The sequence below is a fragment of the Heterostelium album genome (assembly GCF_000004825.1).
Source record: "Heterostelium album PN500 unplaced genomic scaffold PPL_scaffold5, whole genome shotgun sequence".
Classification (NCBI taxonomy): domain Eukaryota; phylum Evosea; class Eumycetozoa; order Acytosteliales; family Acytosteliaceae; genus Heterostelium; species Heterostelium album.
Window position 1 is genome coordinate 340174 of NW_008805067.1, and position 27309 is coordinate 367482.

A 27309-nucleotide genomic window follows, 5' to 3' on the forward strand; every position below is an offset into this window, starting at 1 on the left:
TTTTCAAACAAACAAACAAACAAACAAACACAATTTTCTCCTATTTTCTAAATTTTTAAAACAAATATCCATCCTTTTCCACTTTAAAAACCGTGGATGGATTTTTTTCACAAATCATGACAACAAAAAAAAATTCTGGTTTTTTCAGACAAGACATCATTCACCAAAATCACCAACAAATTTTTAATTTGATTGTAAAGTGTGAAAAGGTGGTGAAAAACAAATCAAACATTTTTTGTTTTATTTTTATTTCGTTATTTATTATCTTCAAAATACACAAACATCATTCATTATAATTCAATTCAATTTATTTGTATCATTATTTATTTTTATTTATTTATTTTTCGAATCAGTATTTAGATTTTAGTAGATTAGTGTTTAGTAGTTGATCTATCTATCTTATCTATTTATCTAACACAATAAATAAAGTATGTCATCATCTACAACAATGATGATATCATCACCAAACTCAAAGGGTGTAAATGGAGGTGTTTCACCGAATGGCGGTGCAAGTACAACACCTATGTCACCATTGTCACCATCGAGTCATTCTTTGTCATCACCACCAATGGCAGTACCCACAATAAACCTAATAGTTACACCACTCGTAAAGAATCGTGTAGAGATAGACTTTACTGCTAAGGCATCGAAAGAAGGTCTATTCTCAATGTGGACAACTACTTCCGATAAAAAGATATCCTATACAAAAGATTTAGTATGTAGAAATAGATTATCACAATAACATATCTTATCTAATTGTTTGGTTTTGATTTATTTTGATTTGTTTTGATTTGTTTAGACATTGAAATTCGATCAACAAGATGCTGTTCAACAGCTAGTTACTAGTCCAGTGATAACAGGTCAATTAACAGCGGTTGGAATCGAAGACAGTATACAGGTGTTTGAGAATATACATTATTGTTTGTTCTATCCGTTGAATACATCGGTTAGTACCTATAGGAGAGAGGTAGTGCAATCGATGAACAACTACTTTGTACAGATGATCACTGAGAATCCATCGACTATCAAATCGATATTGTCGTGTGTCAACGAGGTGTTTTCTTACTACTTGGGTGTGGCGCGAAAGGAAGCAGAGTCGGACTCTAAGCAGTTTGAGATTCTAGCGCAGTCGCTCGAGAAGTTCATCGATGAAACACTCAATAGTTTGCGTGATCAATCACAATACAGTTTGGCTTATCTTCAAAAGTCGTTTGCCAATCATCTGACAGAGAATGCCAGGCGACTACAACATGCTGGTGGTGGCGGCGGCGGCGGCAGTGGCGGTGGCAGTGGCGGAAGCGGCAGCAGTGCAAATGGCATTGAAAGTTCGCTCTACAACGATAGCATACAAAAGTTTAACTATATTCTCTCGATGGCTGTGGATTCCGTTGAGAATCTCGAAAAGTCGAGGATTATTCGCGCGGCAATGAAGCTCGATAGCTACCAAGAGAAGATCGCCTATCTCAAGGCAAAGTCGCTGTCTTGCAAGGAGTTCTTGCTGCACCAGATGAAGTGTAGAAAGATCAATATCGATGCCAATCCATTCTATAGTCGCGCGGCGTTCAAGAGCGAGAAGAACTTCCAGTCGTGGCGGAAGCACGAGGAGCAACAGCTGCAGAGAGTCGCACCTCTGATACAGCCGCGCGAAGAATATCTGAAATCGATCTGGGGCATCAGACACAAGGATAAAGACACTCTCGGTGTCATAGCGATAAAGGTGGTGCAGGCACGCGATCTCATCCTAAAGGAAGGCAATACCAAGCTGGATCCAGTGGTGGAAGTGGAGTTTGCTGGCGAGAAAAAGCGCACAAAGAAATCGAGTGGAGTCAATCCCGTATTCAAAGAGCACTTCTCATTCCACATCACCAAGTTGAATATGAACTCTGAGATTGAATTTAGCTTGTGGGACACCAAGGAGAAAGATCACTTTCTTGGCAAGTACAAGTTCACCGCAAAGGAGTTGATGGCGTTCACAAAGCGCGAAGTCAATTGGTATCAACTTCAGAAGCGATCCTCTCGCTCAAAGATCAGTGGTGACATCCGACTTCAGTTCCACTACCTCATTTTCCCAGATGTCGCTACGGCACTTCCCAACCATGTAAACTATTACCGAATCCTATTGGAGAGATTGATCAACTATGAGGTACAAGCAAACTACAGTACGGCAATGACAGCAACGACCGCAACTAAATCTTCTCAAAAGAAGAAACTAACTATCAATATCGATAGTTCGAAATCATCGTCGATTCTTTCAACACAATCAACGATGTTGTTGAAAGAGTATGCCGATCGCTATGGAATTCTCGAATCTACAAGTAAACTCTTGTTGTTGGAACATCTTACAAAGATTGTTATTGAGCATTCAGCACTCGAATGCATTGCAGAGATTAGAGGTTTGCTGAAACACATTATCGATTTCAAGTTTGGTGATATTGGACTGACGCTTGAAGAGGAGAAGATACTCAACGGCATAGTCGAGCGACTGGCACCGACCTTTAAGAATTGGATATTCAACTTCCAGTCTGTTTTTCCACAGAACAATCCACCCGGTGCTATGAAGACATTGATCGATGTCTACTATCTATTCAGATCGTCGGAACTGTCCGAGTTGCCGCCACTACCGGATCTCTTGAAAGATCTCTATCAGAAGCGTTATCAATGTGCGTTGAGCATGGCCGAATCACTGACGGCAGCACAGACACAAAACACTGGAGGAAAAGCAGCTTGTCTAGTCAGAGTTTGTGATATTCTTTTGTTTAATCTCGACGTAGATAAGAAGTACTATAGTCGTGATTTCCCTAGTGAATGTAACATCCTGTTGATATCGATTGAGTTGTTCAATCGTCAGTTGTCCAAGGAGATCAATGAGCTAACAACCAAAGGAGCGAATAATCCACAGGAGCTGTCAGAGTTTTTGGAACTGTACTTCAAGTTGAAGCAACTCACCGTTAAGTTTATGGATGTTCATCCCAGTGGCGAGTTGTTGCCCATCGCCATACTGTTTAAGCAATGTGTTTTGCAGTGGACACTTCACTCTGCTGGCCAGCTAAGAGAGTTGGTAGACAAGCTGTGTAAGAGTGAGACATGGACACCGGTGAGCGATGACACTCTACACTCGGCGTCGGTCGGTGAAGTTCTACTCGGCTGTTACCACGCACTCGATGTGATAAAGAGTCTGCGTTGGGAGGATCTGCAGAAGCAACACGAAAATGGACAGCACATCCTCTTTGAGATATTCAGCAATTTCACAATGGTCATCTCAGAGACTGTCATCTACTACACCAATGTCATCAAGAATATAAGCTTGGCTGCGCTCGATGCCGCTGCCGACGACATCTTCAAGCTGACGGACCGACTTTCGCCCGAGCTGATAAAGACAGTCCAGAAAGTTTCACTGCGATTCAACAATATCCAAGCGTGTCTTGGACACACCGAAGATCTCATCGCCGTGTTGCTGCGCATGATGGACACCTACCAGCTTTCGGCGTCGATCGTCAACGAAATGTCATCGCAATCCTATGTTGCCATTCAGAACAACGTCAATACTTTGGTCGACAGAATATACGACCGTCTCGCACCGGTTATAGTCGGTGAGATCTACCGCATCGTCGACATCGACCCGTCCGACAAAGCCAAGAACGTAGTCGTCGACTTTTTCCAAAAGATCGAAAAGAATATCGATCAACTAACCAACATCAACAACCAAAACATTCCGATTTCCATTCAGTTGACTCCACTGCTACAGTACATCGCCAACAAACTTCAGATTTTCTCGCAGTATCTCTACTACCCGCTGACCAAGCAGCTACTGAAGCGTCTCTGGTCGGGCATCATCAGTGTGCTCGACGAGATGATCTTCCCAACCAAGAAGAAGAACGATTTCGAACTGACGACACAACAGCTCGATCTAATCGACGGAATGGTCAAGTGTTTCGGTGAGTTCTTCTTTGTCGACGGTGAAGGTCTGACGCAGAAAGCAATCGATAAGGAATCCGAGCGATTCATGATCATCTTGGCGGCGTATCGTGAGGCAATCCGCAGCGGTGTTCGCGACTTTGATCCGCTCGGCTTGAAACAAGCACTGAAAAATATCAACTTTGCAAACCTCAAGCCCGATTTGACCTACCTGAAGAAGCTGAACATCAACCTCAAAGAGATACCAAAGCAACTCGATATATTCACACTCATAAAGACAGCGATCGAAAAGAAACAAAAAGAGAGAAAAGAACGTGAGGAGCGTGTCGCACAAAAGAAATCGAATCGTGGTAAAGTTGCAATACAAAAAATATCTTCGTTCCTACAAGTGAATAGAAAATCAGCAGCAGTAACAACGACCAATCAAACAACAACAACAACAACAACTACACAAACACCAACCACATAATAATAAAAATATTATAATAATAATAATAACAGTTTGTGTTATAACTCGAGATCGTATTTTACAAATCCTTAGTGAATTGGTTGTTAAACACAAAATCGTTTGTTTGTTTTGGTGTTATAATTAATTAATTATTAATTTTTTTAAAAGGTTAAATTAATTATGTGTATAACACGTTTATTTTAAAGTTAGTTATAACATTAAATAAATTTGACTTTTTATAACAAATAAAACTGAATCAGTTAATATTAAAACTGATTAATAAGTTTATATTTGTGACAAAGGTTATTTTTTATTAAAAAAATCTAACAAAGATATTTATTTTTAGTAAATTTTACAAGTTTTTGAATTGTGTAACGCTCTGCTTTGACCAAAAAACTAAGAGTATTAAAAAAAAAGCAACAAAAAAAGACAAGATTTCATCACTGGTCCCAATTATAACTAAAGTAAATAGTTAAAATAGAGAAATGATATTATATTAAATATATAGCTTAAATTAATTCATTATTATCCAATCAAATATCATATCAATATATAAAAATAAGAATTAAGATCAGTTTTTTTTTAAAATCAAGAAAAAAAACAAATGAAAGGAAACATATTCTCATATATAAGTTGTTTAGAATGTTCAAGTTGTTCTACTACATACAATTGTGATCAGTAAGTATTTATAAAAATATTTTAAAGAGAAAGAAATGAGTAGTTAGCGTGTTGATATTGATGGATTGCTGACAATCTTACGAAAAAAAAAACAACATGCTGCAAACAAATCATCATTCACTGTGCGAAAAAAAAAAAAAACTTATTTTTATATTTTTTATTTTTCCACCTGGTTGGTAATTAATTAATTATATTTCATTTCATTCTTAAGAATTATAAATGTTTGTAGAGAATGTGGAATGGCTTTGATGGTTAAATACGACATTGAGCGACTCTCAAAGGTATGGAGTAAGTCTATGTTGGACGGAAGAGAACCTTCACTCTGGCGATACCACGAGCTGCTACCGGTGCGTAGCCAAGAGAATGTTGTGTCGCTGGGCGAAGGAATGACACCTTTGATACGAGCCAACAATCTGGAAAAGTATCTCGGTGTCGATACCATATTTATAAAGGATGAAAGTCAGATGCCAACTTGCACCTTCAAGAGCAGAGGTTCGTCGGTTGCTCTATCGCGAGCCAAAGAGCTCGGAGTAAAAAGAGTGGCACTTCCAACCAATGGAAATGCTGGAAGTTCATGGGCATGCTATGGCGCCAGAGGTGGAGTTGATGTAATCATTGCAATGCCAACAGATGCAACAAAGTCTGCGGTAGAGGTATTGTATTTTGAGATATCATTGGAAATTAATTTAACAATGTTGAAACTCATTTTAATTATTTTTTGTTTATTTTACTTTAGGAATCAATTGCTTTTGGCGCAAAAGTTGTATTAGTAGATGGATTAATAAATGATTGTGGCAAAATAATTGGAGAATATTTAAAAACAGATAAAACATGCTTTGAAGTATCAACTTTAAAAGAACCATATAGATTGGAAGGAAAAAAAAGTAGGTTTATCAATGCTTAGTTAGAACTAAACAACATTTTTCTAATCCACTTCAATTTTTTTCTAAATATATATTTTCTTAGCTATGGGATTTGAACTTGCAGAACAATTAAAATGGAAATTTCCAGATGTAATTATATATCCAACTGGTGGTGGAGTTGGTTTGATTGCAATTTATAAAGCTTTTTTAGAACTAAAGGAATTAGGGTATGTTTCAAAGATTTGATTGGTATTATGGTTTTTTTACATTGTCAATATTAACAGGAACGCTTACAATTATAAACAACAGTTGGATAGAAGGTAATTTACCGAAATTTATTTCAGTACAAGCAAAAGGATGCTCTCCACTGAAAGAAGCCTATGATAAAGATGAAACCCATTGTACTATTTTTGAAGGTGCGAGTACCGTTGCTACCGGTATGAGAGTTCCAAAGAGTTTTGGTGATTTTATGGTAAATATTTTTATTACTAGGAGTAACATTTTTGTTATCTTTAAAATATAATATAATAACCTTAATAATGATGATAATAGATAATAAGTATAATTAGGAAAACAAATGGTCATTTTATAACGGTGGAAGAAGATGAAATCCTGGAAATGTACACAGATGTTCCAAAGAGAGAAGGTATATTTTTGGGTGTAGAGGGTGCCGCTGCGGTTGCAGGCGTAAAAAAGGCAGTTGACAGTGGTGTAATCAAACATTCCGATAGAATAGTTATAGTAAACACTGGATCTGGCTTGAAAACACCCGGTGTCATAGGTTATCCTAATCCACCGATTTTGAAAAAAGATGGAAAATTTTCAATTGACTGTTTTGACAGGACTTGTGAAGTGGTGCCTTTTTAACAAAGCTATATCATCATTTGGTCCAAATCAATCAATTTTCATATTAATTATTCTATTTTTTGATTTTTATATCAAGTCTTAACATTAAAATGTAAATAATAATCATAATTGCAATTCATAAATAAAATAAAAAAGAAAATAGAATCAAGTTTTAAATATTCCATTTAAAAATGCTAAAACCAGGAGTTTTCGAAAATTAAAAAAATAATGATACCCATTGTTTGTTTGATTGCATCTGCAAAAATCATGATTAATTTTATTTTGATTTTTCTTTTTTTTTTTTTATTTTTATTTTTGATATTTATATATATTTTGTCCTCCTCAAAAAATAAGAAATCAATTTATAACTTTATTCTTTATATATATTATTTATTTCTCTATTCTAAAGACAAAAAAAATAGATGTAAGTTTATTGATTTTATATAAATCTTAATTTAAACTAAGATTTAAGATCATTTGACGCTACACAACAATCATTTATTTTCATTAGTTCGTTCAATCAATCAATCAATCACAATCAGTAATCAATCGAAACACAATCAACAATCATCGGAAATTTATGAAGGAAAATCACCAACTTATTCATTAAATAGAGACACCAAAGTTTTCGCAATAGAGCACTCTTTGATGATTGATTTATCATATAGTATATAAATAGTAGTGAATGGACCTGCTTGGTGCCAACAATAAATTTATTTTCCTTTTTCAAAAAGACAAAAAAAAAAAAAAACTAAGAAAAAAAAAAAACCACCACCCAATTTGTTTTAAAAAAAATATAATATATTTATTTCTCAGTCAGTACTACTACTATAAAACCTGTCATCACACTAAAAAACAAAACAGAATTAAATAATACTCATCATTCATTTTATAATATTATTTTTAATTGGTAAAATTTGAAAAAATAAGAATAATTAAATAATAACAACAATAACAATAATAATCTAAAAACAAACAACAACACAAAAAAATAAACTAAAAAAAAACAAAACAAAACAATAAAAAAACAAAACACTACCCACACACAACAAAACAAAACAAAACAACAATAATAATAATAGTAATCAAACACCAAACACCAAAACAAAATATAAATATATATAAATTAAAAATATTATATTACAAAAAAATAAACTAAACAAAAAAAAAAAGACACAGTCAATAAAAAAAAATTACAAAAAGAATATTTTATTTATTTACATCAATATCATCAGAGAATAATACAATCTAATGTCGATTTTGACAAAAATAGATACATATTAGATAACTTAGATTGACAATAACATTTTATTTTAATCGATTTTACATTGATTGTCACTGTTTATTCATTCTTCATTTAGTTTAGTTATTTTGTTTTGTTTTGTTTTGTTTAGTTTTGTTTAATAGTTATTTATTGCTATGCTTATTATTTCATAATCCAACAACCAACCTTAAAAAATCATTTAAAAATATAAATATATATAAACTAACTTAAACTATCTCTCTCTTTCTCACACACTCTACAAACAACTTAATAATCAATCAATTAACAGTAAAATAAAAAAACAAGTCAGTGAATATTGATCGATCGAAAGTTATATAGATAGATTAGATTGGATTCACTACTACCAGTAGATCTTGCTTATCATTGAACCACTTTTGTTAAAAAAGGGGAGAATTAACAGTGACTGCAAGATTAAGAGTACTCTATTGTATATAGTATTTTAAATCAACAAACCAAACAAACACATCAACAACCACCACCATCACCACAAAACATGTCAACAGTGACTACACTACCAATACAGTATACCAGTCACACTGGTATTCCACCTCAGAGTTCGTATTCAACCAATACCAACATTCCGAATACAAACATGGTTGTTGAGCAGATCAATCATTCATTGGATCAACAGCAACAACAACAACAACAACAACAACCATCATTACCGCAGCAACCACAACCACAACAACAACAGTGGTTCGATATCAATATTGAAGGAATCAATGGAAACAATAATAACAATAACCATGCCAACGGAAATAGTAACAACCAAAACAACCAAAACAACGGTAATGGTCTTTCACAGGAGATGTATTTCAATAATGTCAACAACAACAATGCGACACTCTCGGCAAACAATGCACTGCAGTCACCTGCAGACACCAAGAAAACAAAACAAGTCATATTTATTATGGACACAACTGCAATGATGTCTCACTTTTTCCCAACTTTAAAATCAACTTATCTGGATCCTTTAAAAGCCTCATTAGAATCATCGACTGTATGTTACTTTTTTAATTAATCAATCAATTCATTCAATCAAAAAGTCAATAAGTAAATCATAATCATAACCATACATCATCATCAACATAATCATATCTTATACAAAAAAAAAAGATAATATACTCCACACACTCTCGCTTCACTCCTTTAAACAAAAATTATGCTGAAGCGAGAAGGAGGTCGAGAATTCCCAAAAACAAAAAAAAAAAAAGGAGATTAATGTGGAGAGATTATTTTGTTGTTTGTTTTTTTTTTTTTGTGTGTTGGCAGCAACAACAAATTTGTTTAACGACCAAACAACACAACAACCTACATCATGACAATCGAGATTTTTGATTTTTGTCACCAGAACCAAACCCCCACACCACACTTTCAACTCCAATTGTCGTGGTGGTTTTGCACAAAAATGTGTTTTGTTTTTTTTTTTTTTTACAAACCACAAATTATAAAATTTATTTCATGACAAATCTCACCCACCATCATAAGTGCAAAAATGGTTTAAACAAAAATAATGAATGAATTGATGATAAATGAATCGACATACCTACCTTACTGACAATTTACAAATTTCATTTCTATCGTCCTGCAGGATATGAATATAGACTATGGATTGATATTCTTTAGAGATTATCCGCCATATGCAGACTACATTGTCAATCCATCAGAGTTGACAAACAACCTGACCAAACTCTTTAATTGCATGGTCAATACCAAGTTTGTTGGCGGTGGATTCACCAATGGCAATGCAGTAGCAGAAGGTCTGTGTTCGGCACTTCGCATCAGCTCCAGAAAGAGTGCTGATGAGAAGAGTTTTATTTTAATCTCCAACAGCCAGCCAAGAATTTCACCTTGTAAACTTTGTAATCTTGGAGATTGTTATAGACACATTGATGAATGTATACAAGTAAGTTTGTTTGCAAATATACTATGATAACAACTCAGTCAATGACCATTTTATTAATATTATTATTACTTTATTCTATTTTTTTTAGCAAAAGATAATGTTGTCTTTTATATGTCCTCAAAAGAATCAATTCACAAAGAACATATCAGAGAGAAATGGTTATGAATTCGAGGATTTGACTATTGAATCTAACCCAAACTTTGTTCGACTAAGAGGACTGCCCTATTTCAATATAAATCATACAAATCAGTTGCCGGCAAATCACAACAATAATAATGTCGCTGATCAAGCACAACAACAACTGCTGTTGTCACCTCCCATTCATTCAAATGGACCAACAACCAATCTAAATACTTTGGCCAATAATAATACCAATAATAATACTAACAATAATAGTAATACAACACTGCCATCGCAACAACCACAACCAACACAACAGCTAGCAAATCAACAGGTATTACAACAAACACCAAACAACAACAACAACAATAGTAACAATATTACTCCATTGGTAAATGGAACAAACAATAACAATAACACTGCACAGAAACTTCCAAATGGTTTAATGTCACCGAGTCTCAATACAACGAATCCACTAAATGGCTATCTAAGTCCAAGTATTTCAAACAATACAGTTGTAAATTCTCCGTCGATCACCTCTCCCTCTACACCTAGTTTACAAAACAATCTTAACAATATCAATAACCAACAACAACAACATCTATCAAGTAACCAAACAACACCGGCCATGCCAAGCCATACCAATAATAATAATAATAATAGTAATGTTGGTAATGGTGTTCCTCCAAATGCAGAGGTTATTGATATTACTCAATCTACGCCTTCAATTGTTCCATCCTTACAATCCCCACAATCAAACCAACAAACACCAGTTCATCAACACCAACAACAACCACAACAACAATTTCCAAACTATCTTCCACAACCGCCACCACCAAATATACAAATGGGTGGCAGTCCTAATCATTTAATTCCACAACCACCTGCAAACACTAATAATAATAATAATAACAATCAGCTTCATACTCCTACCAACATTAATGTAGAAAGTTCACCGCAACAACCCAATCAGATTCCACCACAGATACAAAACCATCTTTCACCAAATGTCACTCACCCATCATCACCCTATGTAAACTACAACAACAACAACAACACAAACAACAATACAAATAATAATACTTTTGTAAACAATAATAATGTACAGAATAATAATGTTATCAACAATCCTAACAACAATATTAATACACAAGGATTGCAATCACCTCCTCACCCACAACAACAACAACAAATGGTTGCCAAACAGGCACCAATGACACATGCCAAACCACCTTCTCAATCACCTTCGCCACTGATAAACAAACAAATGACTCAAATGAATCCCAATCAATATAATATGCTTAATGGACAACAACAACCACAAGCATCTCAAATTCAACAACAACAGCAGAACCAACCAAACCAACAACAACAACAAGCAACACAAGCTTTACAAAACGGACAGAGACCGCCACCACCCAATAACATGCAAAGACAATTGTCATCACAAGCATTCTCACAACCATCGCCAGCAACTCCACCCATTGCCAACACAATCAACAATGCCTCTGCGGTTGCAGGCTCTGCCAACAACATCAACTCTTCGCCACCCGGTCAACAACATGCTAATCCCAATAACTTTGTACAGCAACAACAACAAAAGAAACCTGATATCGTATGGTCTGGCTCGCTTGGCTTCAACGACATGTCGAAACCACTGCCGTTTGCACACGTCGCCGCCACTGTGCTGCGCAACACCATTGAGAATATCAACCCTTGCATCGGTTGGCCTGAAACACTCGTCATTAGCGGAATTATGACTGAACACAACAATGAAATGTTGATGCATCACATGAAGAATGCAATTCAACTTGGATTTAGTCGTCAGCAGAGTATGCAAAACGTTGCCGGCATGGATGATGAATACATCAAATTCGTAAAGAAGCTACACGACGAAAAGAGTTTGGCAATCGTCGAACTGCCCGGAAAAACAATGTTCTTATCGTGTCTCGATAACATTCTCAAGGGATTCCTGCTACCAGAGTTTGTGTTGAAGCCACATGCACAACCGCCACCACTCCAACAGCAGAATCCTCAGGCTCTCAACCACTCGGCACCAAACACACCCAACTCACCGCTACCCAACACGCCAACAACCAACCACAACGTTGGAATGATGAACACCTCTCCCAATGCACCAAGAAGCACCAGTCTACCGAATGTGAATCCACAGTTCAAACCGGCAATCGCCGTCAATGGAATGGTTCCACAACAGGCAATGGTAGCCAAGCAGGCACCGCAGCAGCAGCAGATGGTCAATCAATATCAAACAGCACCTCAATCAACACAAACCACTCCAAACAACATGATGAGTCCACAACAACCAAACAACATTCAACAGAACCAACCACCCCAAAGAGCTCAGTCGTTTGGTGCTCCAGGTGGTGTTGGTGTTGCACAGCCAATCCACAACAACAACAAACCACCACTGCAGCAACCAAACTCGCAGCAGCAACAAGTACCACAACAACAACAACAACCAACAGCAATGAGTATCCAACAACAAAATCAACAAATGTTACAAACACTACAACAGCAACAACAAAAGATAGTTGGTCAATCTCAACCACCACAACAACAGCTTGTCAATCAACAACAAAATATGGTTGGTTTACAACAACAACAACAACCAAACAACATGCAACAACAAAACAATCAAACTCAACAAACTCAACAACCACAACAATTCAATCAACAACAACAACAAAACAACATACAACAACAACAAAACCTATATAATCAACAACAAAATCTACAGCAACAGGGACAGTTCCACAACCCACAACAACAACAACAACAATTTAATCAACTTCAAAACCAAATGCATCCAAACATTCAACAAGGACAAACCAACTTTATTCCAAATCAACCTCAGAATCTTCAAAACATACAACAAAACCTTCAGAACATTCAACAACAACAGAACCTGCAAAACAACCAACAACAGCAATCAAACAATATGGTTCCACAACAACCCAACCAAAACAATATGATGCAACAACCAAACAACCTCCAACCCCAGTTCCAACAATATCAACAGAATCAACAGATGTTCAATAATAATCCTCAAATGATAAACAATATTCAACAAAGACCAATGGTTGCCGGACAAATGATAAACAATATGCAGCCACGACCAATGGGTGCCGGACAACAATCACCTCTACAAGTCAATAATAACATGATGCAACCTCAACAACAAGTAAACAACATACAACAACAAAATAATATGCAACAACAACAACAAAACAATATGATACAACCTCAACAACAAAATAACAATATGATGCAACAACAACAACAACCAGCTCAACAACAAAATAACATGATGCAATATCAAAATAACATGCAACAACCAAATAATTTACAACAACAACAACAACAATTCAATCAACAACAAAATAATAATATGATGCAACAACCAAATAATTTACAACAACAACAATTTAACCAACAACAACAACCTATTTATCAACAAACGATGCAACCTAACAATATGATGCAACAGATTGCAATGCAGGCAGGTACTGCACAACAACCGATCAATCTTAACATGAATGTAGTTCCGACCTATCAACAACCAATGACACAACAAAATATGTATACAAACCAACAAAACACACAATCACAATCACCAGTACCAGTGCCCTCGCCCATCCCTGTACCTTCGCCAATACCAGTTCCCTCACCCAGTAACGCTATCAATGTAGATTCCGACGACCAAACCAACATCAAACGATCAAAACGTGGAACATCGTCAGCCGGCAAACAAACTTCAAAAAAAGGAAAGAAATAATAAATAAAATCAATTTATTTATATTATTAAATGAACTTAATCATCAATATAATATACATTTATTCGCTCATACTTTTATAACTATGAACTAAATAGTAATCGTACTTTGTCTATTTATATCTTTACTTTTGCACTTTTTAATGAAATGAATGAACAGTGGTATAACTAAATATCATCTGCATTTATATCATTCATTTTTAGATCTAGTGTGCACTCTTGTTTGTTTTATATATACATTTGATATGAATTGAATTCCTCTAATATTTAAACTGCCACTCTGCTCTACACATAGGACATTGTTGTTGACTGTTTGAATTTAACCATTTTAAAATACAATGCATATGAAATGCATGATTACATACTCCCCACACTATATTTATAAATATATTTTAATGATTTAATTAGTAATGAAGATATCGATGATAACTTGAATCGTTTTTTTTGTTTGATTTGCTATTATTTACCTGGAGGACAGTTATCACCTGGGAACTTGCAATCTACACAGCAACCATCGAATGCCATTCTACAAATACCACAACTCTCCTCATTGACATCCCAATGCCAAGATGATACTGTATGCCATCTACAAAATAATTAATCAAACTAATAACAAGAATTGGTAATTAAATGATCATACCTTTTAATAGTTACTTTCATAGTTGTTTTACATGTAGTAAGTAACTTTAGTATAAATAAATTAAATGATCAAAAATTGATTACTTTTTTTGTTTTTTTGTTTTCGTTTGTTTTGGAAAAAACATTCCTATCAAAGTCTTTTGATTTATTTATTTTTAAACAAAATTAATACTCATGCGTAGTTCTTTATTTTTTATGCAGTACAAAAAACCAGTTATCAAATCAATAGAAACTTTTTTATTGAATATTTCATATGTTTGCGAAATCTTATAAACACTACCCAACAAAACTGGTTCTCTTATTTAAATAATTTTAGGTAATATGAACATTTCTATGTGTAACCAATGAATGGTTTGTTTTTTTGAATCAATCAAAATTGTAAAAGGTTGATTTCTTTGGAGAACAACTGGATTTGGGAAGGAGTGACTGATGTAAAGTCACAGCAAAAATAAAATAAAAATAATAATCAAAAAAAAAAACAATTTTTTCTATTTTTTTTTTTTCATTTTTTTTTCATTTTTTTAAAAGTTCAATTTTTTTAATTTTATTTAATTTTTTAATAGTTTTTTTGTTTTCGCTTTGAATTACTCGGCTTCAGGTTTGGCTAACAACTCAACTTAACATTGATCAAATAAATCTTTTTTTTATTTTAATATTTTTCCTTTATAGTTAATAGTTCACCAACACCTACAATATTCATTTTCATTTATCTTTTAATAATAAAAAAAGTATAACATTGTTGTAGTTGTGTTTGTCGGCTAAACTAAACAAAACATCATCTTTCTATTCTATTTTTTTTTTCCTATCTTTCTCTCTTTCTATAATTATATTATTATTTATAATAATTAGTAATTATCTAAACAAACAAACAAATCTAATCTTATTATCAAAACCTTAAATAGAAACTCAAACTTTTTATTTTTAAATCAAAATAAAACAAAACAAACTTTAAACTTTTAACAACAAACTAGTTTATTTGTTTTTTTTTTATTTATTTTTGTTTGTTTTTTTGGTATTAAGATTTCAATTGAATTAAAAAAAAAAACAAATTACGTTCAATTCAATTCATTATTCTCTCTTATCAACACACACTCTCATACTCATTGTCTAAAGTAACAAGTTTATAATTTGTTACTACTTCCGTCATCTCTTTTTATTTTTCCTCGCACTCGCTTTCAACAAAAAACATAAGAAATTTTAAAATAAACATTGTTTTTTTTTTTTTTTTAGGTTTATAAACATTAGCAAGTTGTTGTTGTTGTAACTATATATTATTACATCTTTTACAACTAACTCTTTTTAATCTTAAAAAAACAAACTAAAACACCTCAACTTTATTTTACTTTTTTGTTTTTTTTTATTATTTATTCTTAATAAACAAAGTTTAAACTAGTAAATAATCTATATATTTAATATTATAATATAATTTTTCACATTATATATTTATATATATTTTATAGATATTAATCTTCTTTTTTCTCATTTTCATTACTATTTTTTTTTGCAAATTTTTTGTTTTTTCATTTTTTTTTTTGTTAATTTTTTTGTCGTCGTTTTTTGTTCGCCAAATCAAAATCAAAATCAAAAACAACTCATCAACATCAACATCATCGTTTATTCACACTAATATTTAACTGTCACTCCTCTCACTTTACTTTACATATACACACACTTTCGTCATAAATAATGTACTCTGCATTGTGGAAGAAAAATGGAGATCAAATACATCCATCTTTTATGTCGGTGAATGCGCGTGTCGTCGACTTGGCCGCACAGCTCGTTTTCAAGAAGACCTATAGCAACATCGGAAAGGCGTTCGGTGTCGGTCAGTCCGATGAAGCAACCTTCAAGGCGCACTTGAACACTTCACTCGGTGTGCTCACTGGTTTTGAGATTCGTCTCGACGGCAAGAAGATCTCTGCCGAAGTAACCAACCTCGGCGAGGCACTCAAGCAGCTCGACAGTCACACTGCCGCCAACATTGCCAAGGAAGCCAACACCCAAGATCCCTACCTCGAAGAGGACTTCTTCATGTGTCGTCTTACCAACCTCGTTCAGTATCAGGAGCTCGAAGTCATCATCACCTACGTAACAGAGATGTCGATGCAAGGTGAATACTTATATATGGTATTCCCAACTTCACTTTCACAGACTGAAGAGGAACAAGCAAACAACAGCAGCAACAATATAAATATTAAACCAACCGAACAAATACAACAACAACAACAATCGATTTTAAACAACAGCAGTAACAACAACAATAGTAGTATAAAGCAGGGACTTTCAATTAAGTTGGATTTGGAAATGCCATCGTCTATTGTTGAGATTAAATCACCGTCACATCCCGATCAAATTATTACAAAGATCGGAAAGAATGGTGAAGATTCGAATTTTGGCTCCGTCGAGTACGAGGATACCCGTCCCATTGATGCCGCCAATCAGAACGATTTGACCATTTTGGTCAAGTTGAAAGATCCACATGAACCAGCCGGTTTCATCGAGAGAAATCAAGACGGTTCACATGCTTTAATGTTAGTTTTCTACCCACGTCTCTCTAATAATAATAACACCACACAACAATCACCATCCACACCAACCACACAACCAACTATCGATTTGGCAACTACAAGTTTCGCAGCTGCCGTACAGCAACAACAACTACTACAAGCGCCATCCTCACCACTTCCAACCAGCGGAAGTAACACTCCACAAAAGGTATACCCATTGGCAACCAGCACCCAAGAGATGGAGTTGATTTTCTTGGTCGATTGTTCCGAGTCTATGGCCGGTTACAATTTAAATCACGCAAAGAAGGGTCTGCATTTGTTCTGTCACTCACTGCCAAAGTCCACCTTCTTCAATATCATTTCATTCGGTTCCACCTTTAAGAAGTTGTTTGCCAAGTCCATGCAATACGGTGGTGAAAACTTGGAAGCTGCCACCCAATACATCAAGAATCTCAAGTCAGAGTCTGGTGAGACCAACCTTCTTGCCCCACTCCAAGACATCTACAACGCTCCAGCCGTGCGTCCACGTAAGATCTTTATCCTCACCGACGGAGGTGTCTCCAACGTTGGTCCAATCGTAGAGTTGGTTCGTCAAAACGCTGACAACACCTCTGTTTTCCCAATTGGTATGGGTGAATTTGGTAGCAGACAATTGGTATGTAACCTGCGAGAAATAATTGAAATCTTACTGTTTTCGAATAACTTACTAATCATATTATTATGAATGATCTTTTAATAGGTTGATGTTGTCGCTAATGCAGGTTGTGGTGTTGCCGAGTTGGCAATTGAGAATGAAACCATTGAGAATAAGGTAATGAGACAGTTGAAGCGTGCTTTACAACCAGCTTATACCAACATTAGAATCGACTGGGGAACCATGTCCAGCAAGATGCAAGCTCCAAGAGATTTGAGAACTTTGTTTGATGGAGATCGTCTTACCGTTTTCAATATCTTGAGCAAGGACGAAAAGTTCAATGGTACCGTCAAGTTGTTGGCCAACGGACCAAACGGACCCGTTTCCTTCCAGATCCAAATCAAGGGTGACGACGTCAAGCAAGGTGATATGATTCATTGTTTGGCTGCCTACACTTTGATTTCCGACTTGCAATATCAATTGTTGGATACCACCGATCCAGCCGAGTCTGACCGTCTCACCAAGCGTATTGTTGAGCTCGGTATCAAATATGGATTGGCTACCAACTACACTTCTTTCTTGGCTGCCGACGACAAGGATTCACCATTGCCACACAACGTTTTGTCAGAGAGTGCCATGATTTCACTTCGTGGTTCTGCCAGCGGTATCCCAACCAACATGAACCAACACCACACAACCGCTCAACCACAACAACAACAACAACAAGCATCAACTATCTCACCATTGAGACAACTCTCTTCAACATCACCACCTTTCACCCCATCCACTTCCAACCTCTCACCATCAGCACCATCGTTCACTCCTTCCACTCCACTCTCGAAATCAACTCTCAAGTTTAACTCACCAGAGTTTGTTCCAAAGAGTTTGCAAGGAGGTCACCCATCAATTCCATTTACCATTCCAGCTAAACTCGCACCAACTACCACTCCAGCTCCAGTTGCTGCTACCCCAACTCCAGCTCCAGCCACTACCACTACTCCAGTTGCTGCTGCTACCTCAACTCCAGTTGCTGCCACCACTCCAGCTCCAGTCACTTCTACACCAACTCCTGCTCCAGCTGTCACCACCCCAGCTCCAATTGAAGCTACTCCAACTCCTGCCCCAGCTGCTGTTACTCCAGCTCCAGCTGCTGTCACACCAACTCCAGCACCAGTTGAAGCTACACCAACTCCAGCTCCAGCTGCTGTCACACCAGCTCCAGTTGTTGCCACACCAACCCCAACACCAGCTCCAGCTTCACCATCAAAGGATAATGCTTCAGTCGCCCCAACTACCTCAACTACCACCCCAGCTCCAGCTCCATCAACTACTGCTGCCCAACCACCAGCTAAAGCTGTTGCTCCAGCTGCCGATTCACAAGCCTCAAAGATTGCTGCTGCTATCCAAGCCGGTTTGTCTCAATTCGGTATGGTTTCCAACCCAACCACCTCGACCGCGCCACCAGCCAACATTGCCGCTGCCAACTCTGTCTCACCACCATCCGGAAAGAAACAATATTCCATTCAATTCCTTCTCGGACAACGTTATATCGATTCAAACACACTCATTCCAGAGAAGCTCAAGCCATACAGCTCATTGTTGAATCAACACCAAAAGCCAGGTGCCATCTTTGGTCAGAAGGAGAACCGTCGTGGAAAGGATCGTCATCACGACAACTTTAAGAATCAACCAGCTCACCCACCAGCTGTGCCAGTCAAGAAGATCTTCTCCAAGGATACCGCCGGTGAATACTCTGAGATCTACAAGAAGTTCAAGTTCAATCTCAATCGTATCACCATGGATACCTATGCCACTTTGATCAAGACAATCGAAGAGATCACCATTCCAAACGAAGAGGTATTGAAGGGTGTCGCCAAGATTCTCTTTGAGAAGGCCATCATCGATCAAAAGTACAGTGCAGTCTACGCTATTATGTCTGGTCATCTCGATGTCAAATTCCCCAAATTCGAAAACAACATCACATTGAAGCGTGAGGTCATTCTCAACTGTCAATCTGTATTCGAAGAGAAACCAGATCGTTCCAAGTTTGAAGCACTCTCCAAGGAGGATCAAGAAGAACAAGAATTCTTTATCAAGAGAAGAACACTTGGAAGTAAGTTAACAATACATAGACATTCATTTATTTTCACCAAGTTTTAATATTAACCAAAAAAAAAAAACTAATTCTATTTATTCTTTGTTTCTTCTTCTTTATAGATATCAAATTCATTGGTGAATTATATAAACACTCTGTTTTGGCAGAATCTATTGTTATTCAATGTATAAAGTTTTTGTTGGGTAAAGCTCAGGAATCAGCCTCTGAGGATATCGTTGAAGGTGTTGTAAAATTAATTACTACCATCGGTAAGAAGTTGGATGCCGATCCAACCAAGCCAGCCATCATGACCACTTTCAGCACTCTCCTCTCGATTTCCGAGAACGAAAAGTTCTCATCGAGAGCACGTTACTTGGTACTCGGTCTTTTGGATTTGAGATCCGAACGTTGGGAGCCAAAGACCACCGGTATGTTGAAGGTCAACAAGGACGACCACGACAAGGAAGAGCGTTTCATCAAGGCACATGGAGGTCGTGGTGGAGATCGTGACGACCGTGATCGTGAACGTGGTAGAGATCGTCGTGGAGAGCGTCGTGATCGTGAACGTGAACGTGATCGTGATGATCGTCGTGGTGGAGACCGTGATTCTACTCCTCGTAAGGGTGGTATCTTTGGAAAGGGAAGCAAGTCCGACGGTAAGTCCGACGGTTGGGAGATCGCTGGAAAGTCACCAAAGGACAACAACAAGAAGACACCAAAGAAGAACGAGCTCAACTCGAGCAGCAATTCCACTCCAATCAAGGGAGGTGTCACTTCACCACTCAGAAACTCGACCTCTGGTACCAACAAGAAGGACAACCAAAGACAGAATATGTTCAGTGTCTTGGATGACGATGATTTCCCACAAGGATCACCAAAGAAGTCTCAATTGGAGCCAACTGCCACACCAACTCCTGCCAAGCCAGATACCAACAACGAAATCACCACCGAGAAGCTTGAGGATACTATTTCCATGACCTTGGACGAATATGTCGAATCAAGAGATGTCGATGAAGCCATCGAATGTTTGAAGGAACTCAACTATCCAAATCTCTATGGAAAGGTAAATATCAATTCATTCATAACACCTTAAATATAAATATAAATATACTAACTACTCTTCCAATCCAAATTTAGATTATTTGTATTATTGTTAATAAATCATTTGAAAAGAGAGACAAAGAGAAGGATGCAGTTTTAGAATTGATTCACTCTCTTATCTTATCACAAATGTACACTCCAGAGAACTTTAAGGAAGGGTATGTATTATTATATTACTATTGTTTAGTTATCTAAAACAAACTGGTATACTAATCAATTATAACAAATATCTATATAAATAGTTTGAAGGAAGTTTTAGATAGTATCGAAGATATCGAAATCGATCTTCCATTCGCATCCAAATTTTTGGCACAAGTCGTTGGTGTTTGTATAGAAGCCGAAGTTTTCCCACTCAACTACTTGGAGGAAGCCTACATTGATTTGGTCGACAACGGAAAAGCTGAATCGATGCTCAAGGAAACCTTTATGGCCATCGAGAATCAAGCGGATACCGACCGTTTGGCAGAGTTGTACGAAAAAACCAACAACCTCGATATCCTCAAGTTGTTCCGTCCAAAGAACAGAAACACTCAGTACTTGCAAGAGGAGTTCTTCCAAGAGTACTTCCCATACTTGTCGACCAGCAAGGTTGTTGTATCGTCGGATCAATCGGCGGAGCCAACACTCTCGGAGCACTTGATTTTGTTGCAAAAGGCCGACGGTTACTGGGAGTTGAACAAACCACTCGCCGGTGTCATCAGTGTGCCACTCTCGAATTTGGAGAACGCCGAGAATTCTGACTCGTTGTCGCTCACTCATCCAAACATCTGGGCCACCTGTCTCGCCTACTCATTCATCCAGATCAACTTTACCGAGGAGCAAGAGGATCTCGAGTTAATCAAACACAAGACACTCGAATGGTTGAACGCTGAATACGAACAACCAAATCCACCAACCAAACCATTAGACGAAATTTTGAAGAAAGCTACAAGATTGATCAGTGAATATTAATCAATTCGAATTTACTTTTTAAAAATATAAAATAAAATCTCAAATATATAAATATAATCAAAAAAAAAAAAAAAAAAAGAAACTTAAAAACAAAATTACAACCAATATTTATTTTTGGTTTTTGAAGTAACAATGACCCACAACTTAAAAACAAATTGATTCACCTCAAAATTAATGGATAAGATCGTGATTATTCAAAAACAATAATTCCAAATTTAGGAGAGTAGGTTGGAGCGAAAAATTTGCAAAATTTAAAAAAAGTTGATTTATTTTTTTTTTTATTGATCATTTATTGTTGCGAAAAAATTCTTTAAAATTTAATTAAACAAAAAAAATTTTATTACAGTAGTTTTGTGTGCAATCAAATAAATTAAATTTTATGTATGTAATAAAAAAAAGGGGTTTAAATGATAATTGTTATGTTATTATCATTATCCTACCTTTAAAAATCTAAGCACCCCATCACTATCAACTACATCTTTTTATTCTAAATATAATAATCAAACTCCACACACATTAAACCAAACACCTGATACAAACAGTAACATTTGTAAATACTTTTATTAGTAGTATAACTTTGGTTAATATGATTTATCATTGTATTTAGTTATCATTTTTATTTATTAAGTAAATAGATAGCATAATATAATATATTATATAATAAAATAAAAAAGCATATATATAAAGTTAGATAGATATAGTAAAGTTGTTATTGTTGTATTGATCTTGATACAAACATTGTTAAAAAGACGTAAATAGTATCTTTATATTTTATTGATACACAGTCAACCTTCTACCAAAAACAACTACAATAACAAAATAAATAACAACAGGTATTACCATTTATTCTTTAATATATATAGTTGTTATAACAACAGATGAATCTATCCAGAGTTATAGATTATTAAAAATGTTATTATCCACAGTTACAACTTCTCACTCACTCTATCCTTTTTAATAATTATTTTGGTTAAAGTCAATCATATCGATTTTCCAATTGTATTTCAAAATTTTATAATTCTGGCGTGAATTGTTTAAACAATTAATTGGATTACTTTAAAAATCATAAGTCATCAAATTTATTTTATAATCATCAATCAAATCAATAATATTTGGGATCTGCAATACAAATTTGATTCTCTTTATGTTTTTGGAAAAGATACATTCATTCTATGCTGCATTAGTAAATTAATATGCAAGCAGCCGGCTGGATTAAGTTTATACACTTTTTTCATATTCTATCGGATTGCACTTGGTAGATCGATACCTTGATACATCATCAGTACACACTCACACACACAGCAACATCAATTTAAATTTATTATCAATTTTAACAATCTAATGAATCTATTTATACATTTTATATCTCAATTGTTTAAAAAATATCTACAACCAACAGTATTAGTGGACAAGTCAACTTTCTATTTCCAAGCTCACTACTTTTGAAAGGTTTAGATTCAAAATTTCTCTCCTATTCATTTTCATTCTTCTCGTCAGTCAAATCATCATATGATTTAAATATATCATTAACGAACAGCTCTTTCAACCATCAAATAGTCAACAACATGTTGTATACTTTATCTTCAATTAATGTTGAGGTTGTTTGATGCTTATTGAGTTGAATATCTAATATATAACTAAAGTTTTATTTGTCTCCTCTCATATACAAAAATAAAAACAAAAAACAGTAGTTGTGATAGAGTCAGTAATAATGATAAATATCATTTAATAATAAATTTGTCCATGACTACTACCACACAACAATAACCACAACAACAACCACAACAACAACAGTAATGTTTGGTTGAGTTGTGAATCGTCATCTTCAACAATGTTGTACAGACCAACTGTTATCACCTCCTACTACTAGCTATCAGTATGACAGGTCATCTCATCAATTTAATCAACTCTTCTCTCTCTCTCTCACTCTCTCAATACTCGCTTCTCACTCTTTTCCATCACAACAATAATAATAATAATGATAACCATCATCATCATACACCCATCCATCTATCACCAATACAGTAGTTACCACAATAGTTAGCATTACACACTTCTACATACATGTATATAACATAATAATATACCCACAACCCACATCACTACAACACATTAATTTCCAAAGTCAGTGTTATTTCAACAACAACACCAAATATATATATATGTACAACTCAATGTCTTTATTAATGTTCAAGATATCTAATAAAATTAAACTCTTTTCTAATTCTATGTCTTTTTGTTAATATTATTGTATTGAAAATTTAAATTACTGATTGTAATTGTTTTTTTAAAAATAACCACACCACACCACATATAAATAAACACATATTTCATCCACACACACACACAAAAACACATATGTTACTATTCTGTTATAACACCACAAACAAGCCAAATTAAAAAATAAAAAAAAAATAAATAATTAAATATTATTATTTAATAAAAATAGTGTGTGTTCCATTACAACAACAATAAAAGAAAACCTATTTAAATAATACATCATTTTACATTTATTATTATTAACATAATTATAAAAACAAAAAAAGATATATTTATATTTATATATTTGTTTAATATTAATATTAATTTATTTATTAAGGTTGGTTTTTTTTTTTTTAATAACTATAAATCTTTCGTTTATCTCTTTTTCTTTATTCACTAAATATAAATAATCATAATTGTGTGTGGATTCTAAAACAAACATTGTCCACAAAAAAAAAACACCAAAAATCCTTACTCTTCATATTTTCCCCAATCTCACAATCTATTGTTATTTAAATAGTGATAAAAGTAACAGTAATAATAGAGTTACTAACCTTCCACTTATATTTTATAATATATATAGATTTTAAAACAAAAAAAAAAAAAAAAAAAAACAATTTAATAATTATAACTATCATTGAGCAAATAACCTCTTTATTTTCCGCTTCTACATTTTCAGTTATTTTTTTTTTTAGAATTCTTTCTAGTATTATTTTAATTTACAAATCAATTTATTTTTTATTTAATCTTTAATTTATAGGATTTATTAAGTTTAAATTCTATTCATTTATTTATTTTAATATCGATTTATATATAAACATTGCACGACTTGCCCTCTGCATTTAAACAATACCCTGTTTTTTTTTCTTAAAAAACCTAAATTATACAAACCAATCACTATTGAAATGGAAGAGTACCCACCATTCTCAGTCACAGCAGGTGATCCCGAAGTAGATAAATCAGTACAGAAACCAGTGGATCCATCATCAATGAGTTTTGTTTATAGCTGGATGTTTTCAGTGATAGCATCAGTAAGTTCACAAATTATAATTATAATTAATTTGATAAAAAAAACATTAAAAATTAATTGTTATTTCTTTTTTTTATTTTTTTGATTTTATCCAGGTTTTAAGTTTTAATAATAGTATACCAAACGAAAAAGATAAACAAAATGAATCCACAGAGGACGACAACAAAGAAAATATAAAACAATCCACCAATGGTGACAACACTACGGTCGCTACCACACAAAACACAAATCATTTTTCAATTTTCAATACATCCAAAAAGTTTAATAATATTTTTTCCAAAAAGCCAATCGAAACCAATATAAGCACCGATGAAGCAAACCAAGCACAACTACAACTCCAACAATCACAAACAAATCCAACAGACATCTTTTCCATTTTCAATCACAACTTAATACTGCCACCATGTAAAAAGACTTTAATTTTAGACCTTGATGAGACCCTTGTCCATTCTACACTGGCACCAGTTAACCACCATCACCTTACAGTCAACGTTGTCGTTGAGGATGTAGAGTGCACCTTTTACGTAATTAAGAGACCTCACGTAGACTACTTTATCGAAAAGGTTGCCGAGTGGTACAACGTCGTTGTTTTCACCGCTAGCATGAAAGAGTATGCTGACCCACTTTTAAACAAACTTGATCCAAATAGATTAATGAAAAAGAGATATTTTAGAGAGGTATTTATTATTAACTTTAAGTTATTTAATCTATTAAATTAGTTTTTATTAATTTTTATTTATCTATTTAAAGTCTTGTCTTGAAAAAGAAGGAAACTATGTAAAGGATTTATCGTTAATTCAACAAGATTTGGCAACAACTATCATAGTAGACAACTCACCCATTGCCTATTCAAATAACATTGAGAATGCTTTGCCAATCGATAATTGGATGGGAGATAATCCATCTGATCAATCTTTGTTAACTTTGCTTCCATTTTTAGAAGTACTGAGATATGTAAATGACGTTAGATCAATTCTTTCATTAAGATTTAGCCAATAAAATAAAATTATTTCGTTTAAATATATACACAATTTATTCTTCTTTTTTATCTAGTCTTTCCTCTAATTTATCTAATCTATTCAAAATAATATTAAATTTGTCATTCTATATAGAATAATAAAAAAACAATGTTAATAAATTGAATTCCAAATGATATAATGATATGGTACTTACAATCCTTGATTCCATTTGACTCATTATTGATATTAAATCATCCTTTGTAATCGGTTTTGGTTGTTCATCATTTTTTAAATTTGTTTGTAATTTAATCTCTGTTGTATTGTTAATTTGTTCTGATTCATTTGTTTTTGGTGTTGGTGATGGCTTCATCAAAGGTATTTGTAGAGGTTGTCCAATAGGAAATTGAGGTATTGTTGATGGCTGAGATGTTAGTGAATTGTTTTTGGATAAAAGTGACATAATGGCCATCATGGAGTCTAAAGATTGCTGTTTATTGTAAATTCTATTAGTATTCTATTAATTAATATGAGTGATTGTTGTTGTATATTCATACTTTTTGAGCTAATTGTTCTTGATCTTGATCATGTTGTTCCTTTGAGACCTTGGTGCAATGAATTGAAATTTTATTTAAAACACAACAATCTTTTTGTAACAATGAACAAAACTAAAAAAAAAAGATTAAACATTCTAATATTAATTGATTTATTCATTAACTATTATAGAATATTTTGATTACCTTTATTTTCAATTGTGAAATTGAATTGTTATTTTTAAATCTCTGTGATGATACTAAAAGATTTCTTTCGTCATCTGATTTTATAGATTTCATTGTTGCCAAGTAATCGTCCATTTCACCATAATACATTTCAATCAATCTACTATTCGAGTGTATCTCTACAGAGCTAATGATGATCTTCGATGCAAATATGATTGTTAATGTACAACTTTCTTGGAGGTTTGGTGGATGTATTATTTCAATATTTTCATTTTTAACCATATCATCTTTATTGTTGTTCTGGTCGACAATTATAGATAAACATCCTCTTATTTTATCAATATCCTCATTAGATTTACTCCAAGAGCATATTATCTTTTCAATATCAACTTCAACTATCATAATTATATATATTATTTGTTTAAACAAACACTAATGCTACTAGCTGATCAAACACTCAAATCGTCTAAATTAAAAAAATTCCAAATAAATTAATATTAATATTTTTTTTTAAATCATTTTTTTGGAGACGACTCGTTTTTTTTTTTTTTTTTTAAAAAC

At 34.3% G+C, this 27309-nt stretch overlaps 6 protein-coding genes across 6 annotated transcripts; 4 read left to right on the top strand and 2 right to left on the bottom strand.

The window, feature by feature from the left end:
- Positions 1-430: 430 nt before the first annotated feature.
- PPL_05185 (C2 domain-containing protein) lies at positions 431-4384 on the top strand (the record flags this gene model as incomplete). Its single annotated transcript, XM_020576079.1, has 5 exons — positions 431-715; positions 800-946; positions 1001-2807; positions 3665-3777; positions 3869-4384. The coding sequence occupies 5 exons, from the start codon at positions 431-433 to the stop codon at positions 4382-4384; spliced, it is 2868 nt and encodes a 955-aa protein (XP_020434068.1).
- A 583-nt stretch (positions 4385-4967) lies between these two features.
- On the top strand, positions 4968-13857 carry med25 (putative mediator complex subunit 25; the record flags this gene model as incomplete). Its single annotated transcript, XM_020576080.1, is given in 13 exon segments — positions 4968-5041; positions 5253-5694; positions 5778-5925; positions 6008-6131; positions 6214-6376; positions 6457-6685; positions 7262-7417; positions 7567-7660; positions 8471-9035; positions 9627-9941; positions 10030-11893; positions 12028-12315; positions 12335-13857. 13 exon segments carry the CDS (start codon positions 4968-4970, stop codon positions 13855-13857), a joined length of 5985 nt encoding a protein of 1994 aa, XP_020434069.1.
- A 114-nt stretch (positions 13858-13971) lies between these two features.
- Positions 13972-15640, bottom strand: anapc11 (anaphase promoting complex subunit 11; the record flags this gene model as incomplete). Its single annotated transcript, XM_020576081.1, has 8 exons — positions 13972-13990; positions 14128-14227; positions 14322-14440; positions 14495-14538; positions 14769-14790; positions 15082-15109; positions 15185-15203; positions 15584-15640. 8 exons carry the CDS (start codon positions 15638-15640, stop codon positions 13972-13974), a joined length of 408 nt encoding a protein of 135 aa, XP_020434070.1.
- A 539-nt stretch (positions 15641-16179) lies between these two features.
- Positions 16180-21781, top strand: PPL_05188 (type A von Willebrand factor domain-containing protein; the record flags this gene model as incomplete). Its single annotated transcript, XM_020576082.1, has 5 exons — positions 16180-17655; positions 17740-19747; positions 19852-20792; positions 20903-20988; positions 21073-21781. The coding sequence occupies 5 exons, from the start codon at positions 16180-16182 to the stop codon at positions 21779-21781; spliced, it is 5220 nt and encodes a 1739-aa protein (XP_020434071.1).
- A 3167-nt stretch (positions 21782-24948) lies between these two features.
- On the top strand, positions 24949-26072 carry PPL_05189 (dullard-like phosphatase domain-containing protein; the record flags this gene model as incomplete). Its single annotated transcript, XM_020576083.1, has 3 exons — positions 24949-25074; positions 25358-25750; positions 25824-26072. 3 exons carry the CDS (start codon positions 24949-24951, stop codon positions 26070-26072), a joined length of 768 nt encoding a protein of 255 aa, XP_020434072.1.
- A 67-nt stretch (positions 26073-26139) lies between these two features.
- On the bottom strand, positions 26140-27030 carry PPL_05190 (uncharacterized protein; the record flags this gene model as incomplete). Its single annotated transcript, XM_020576084.1, has 4 exons — positions 26140-26148; positions 26247-26546; positions 26587-26697; positions 26770-27030. The coding sequence occupies 4 exons, from the start codon at positions 27028-27030 to the stop codon at positions 26140-26142; spliced, it is 681 nt and encodes a 226-aa protein (XP_020434073.1).
- Positions 27031-27309: the final 279 nt, after the last annotated feature.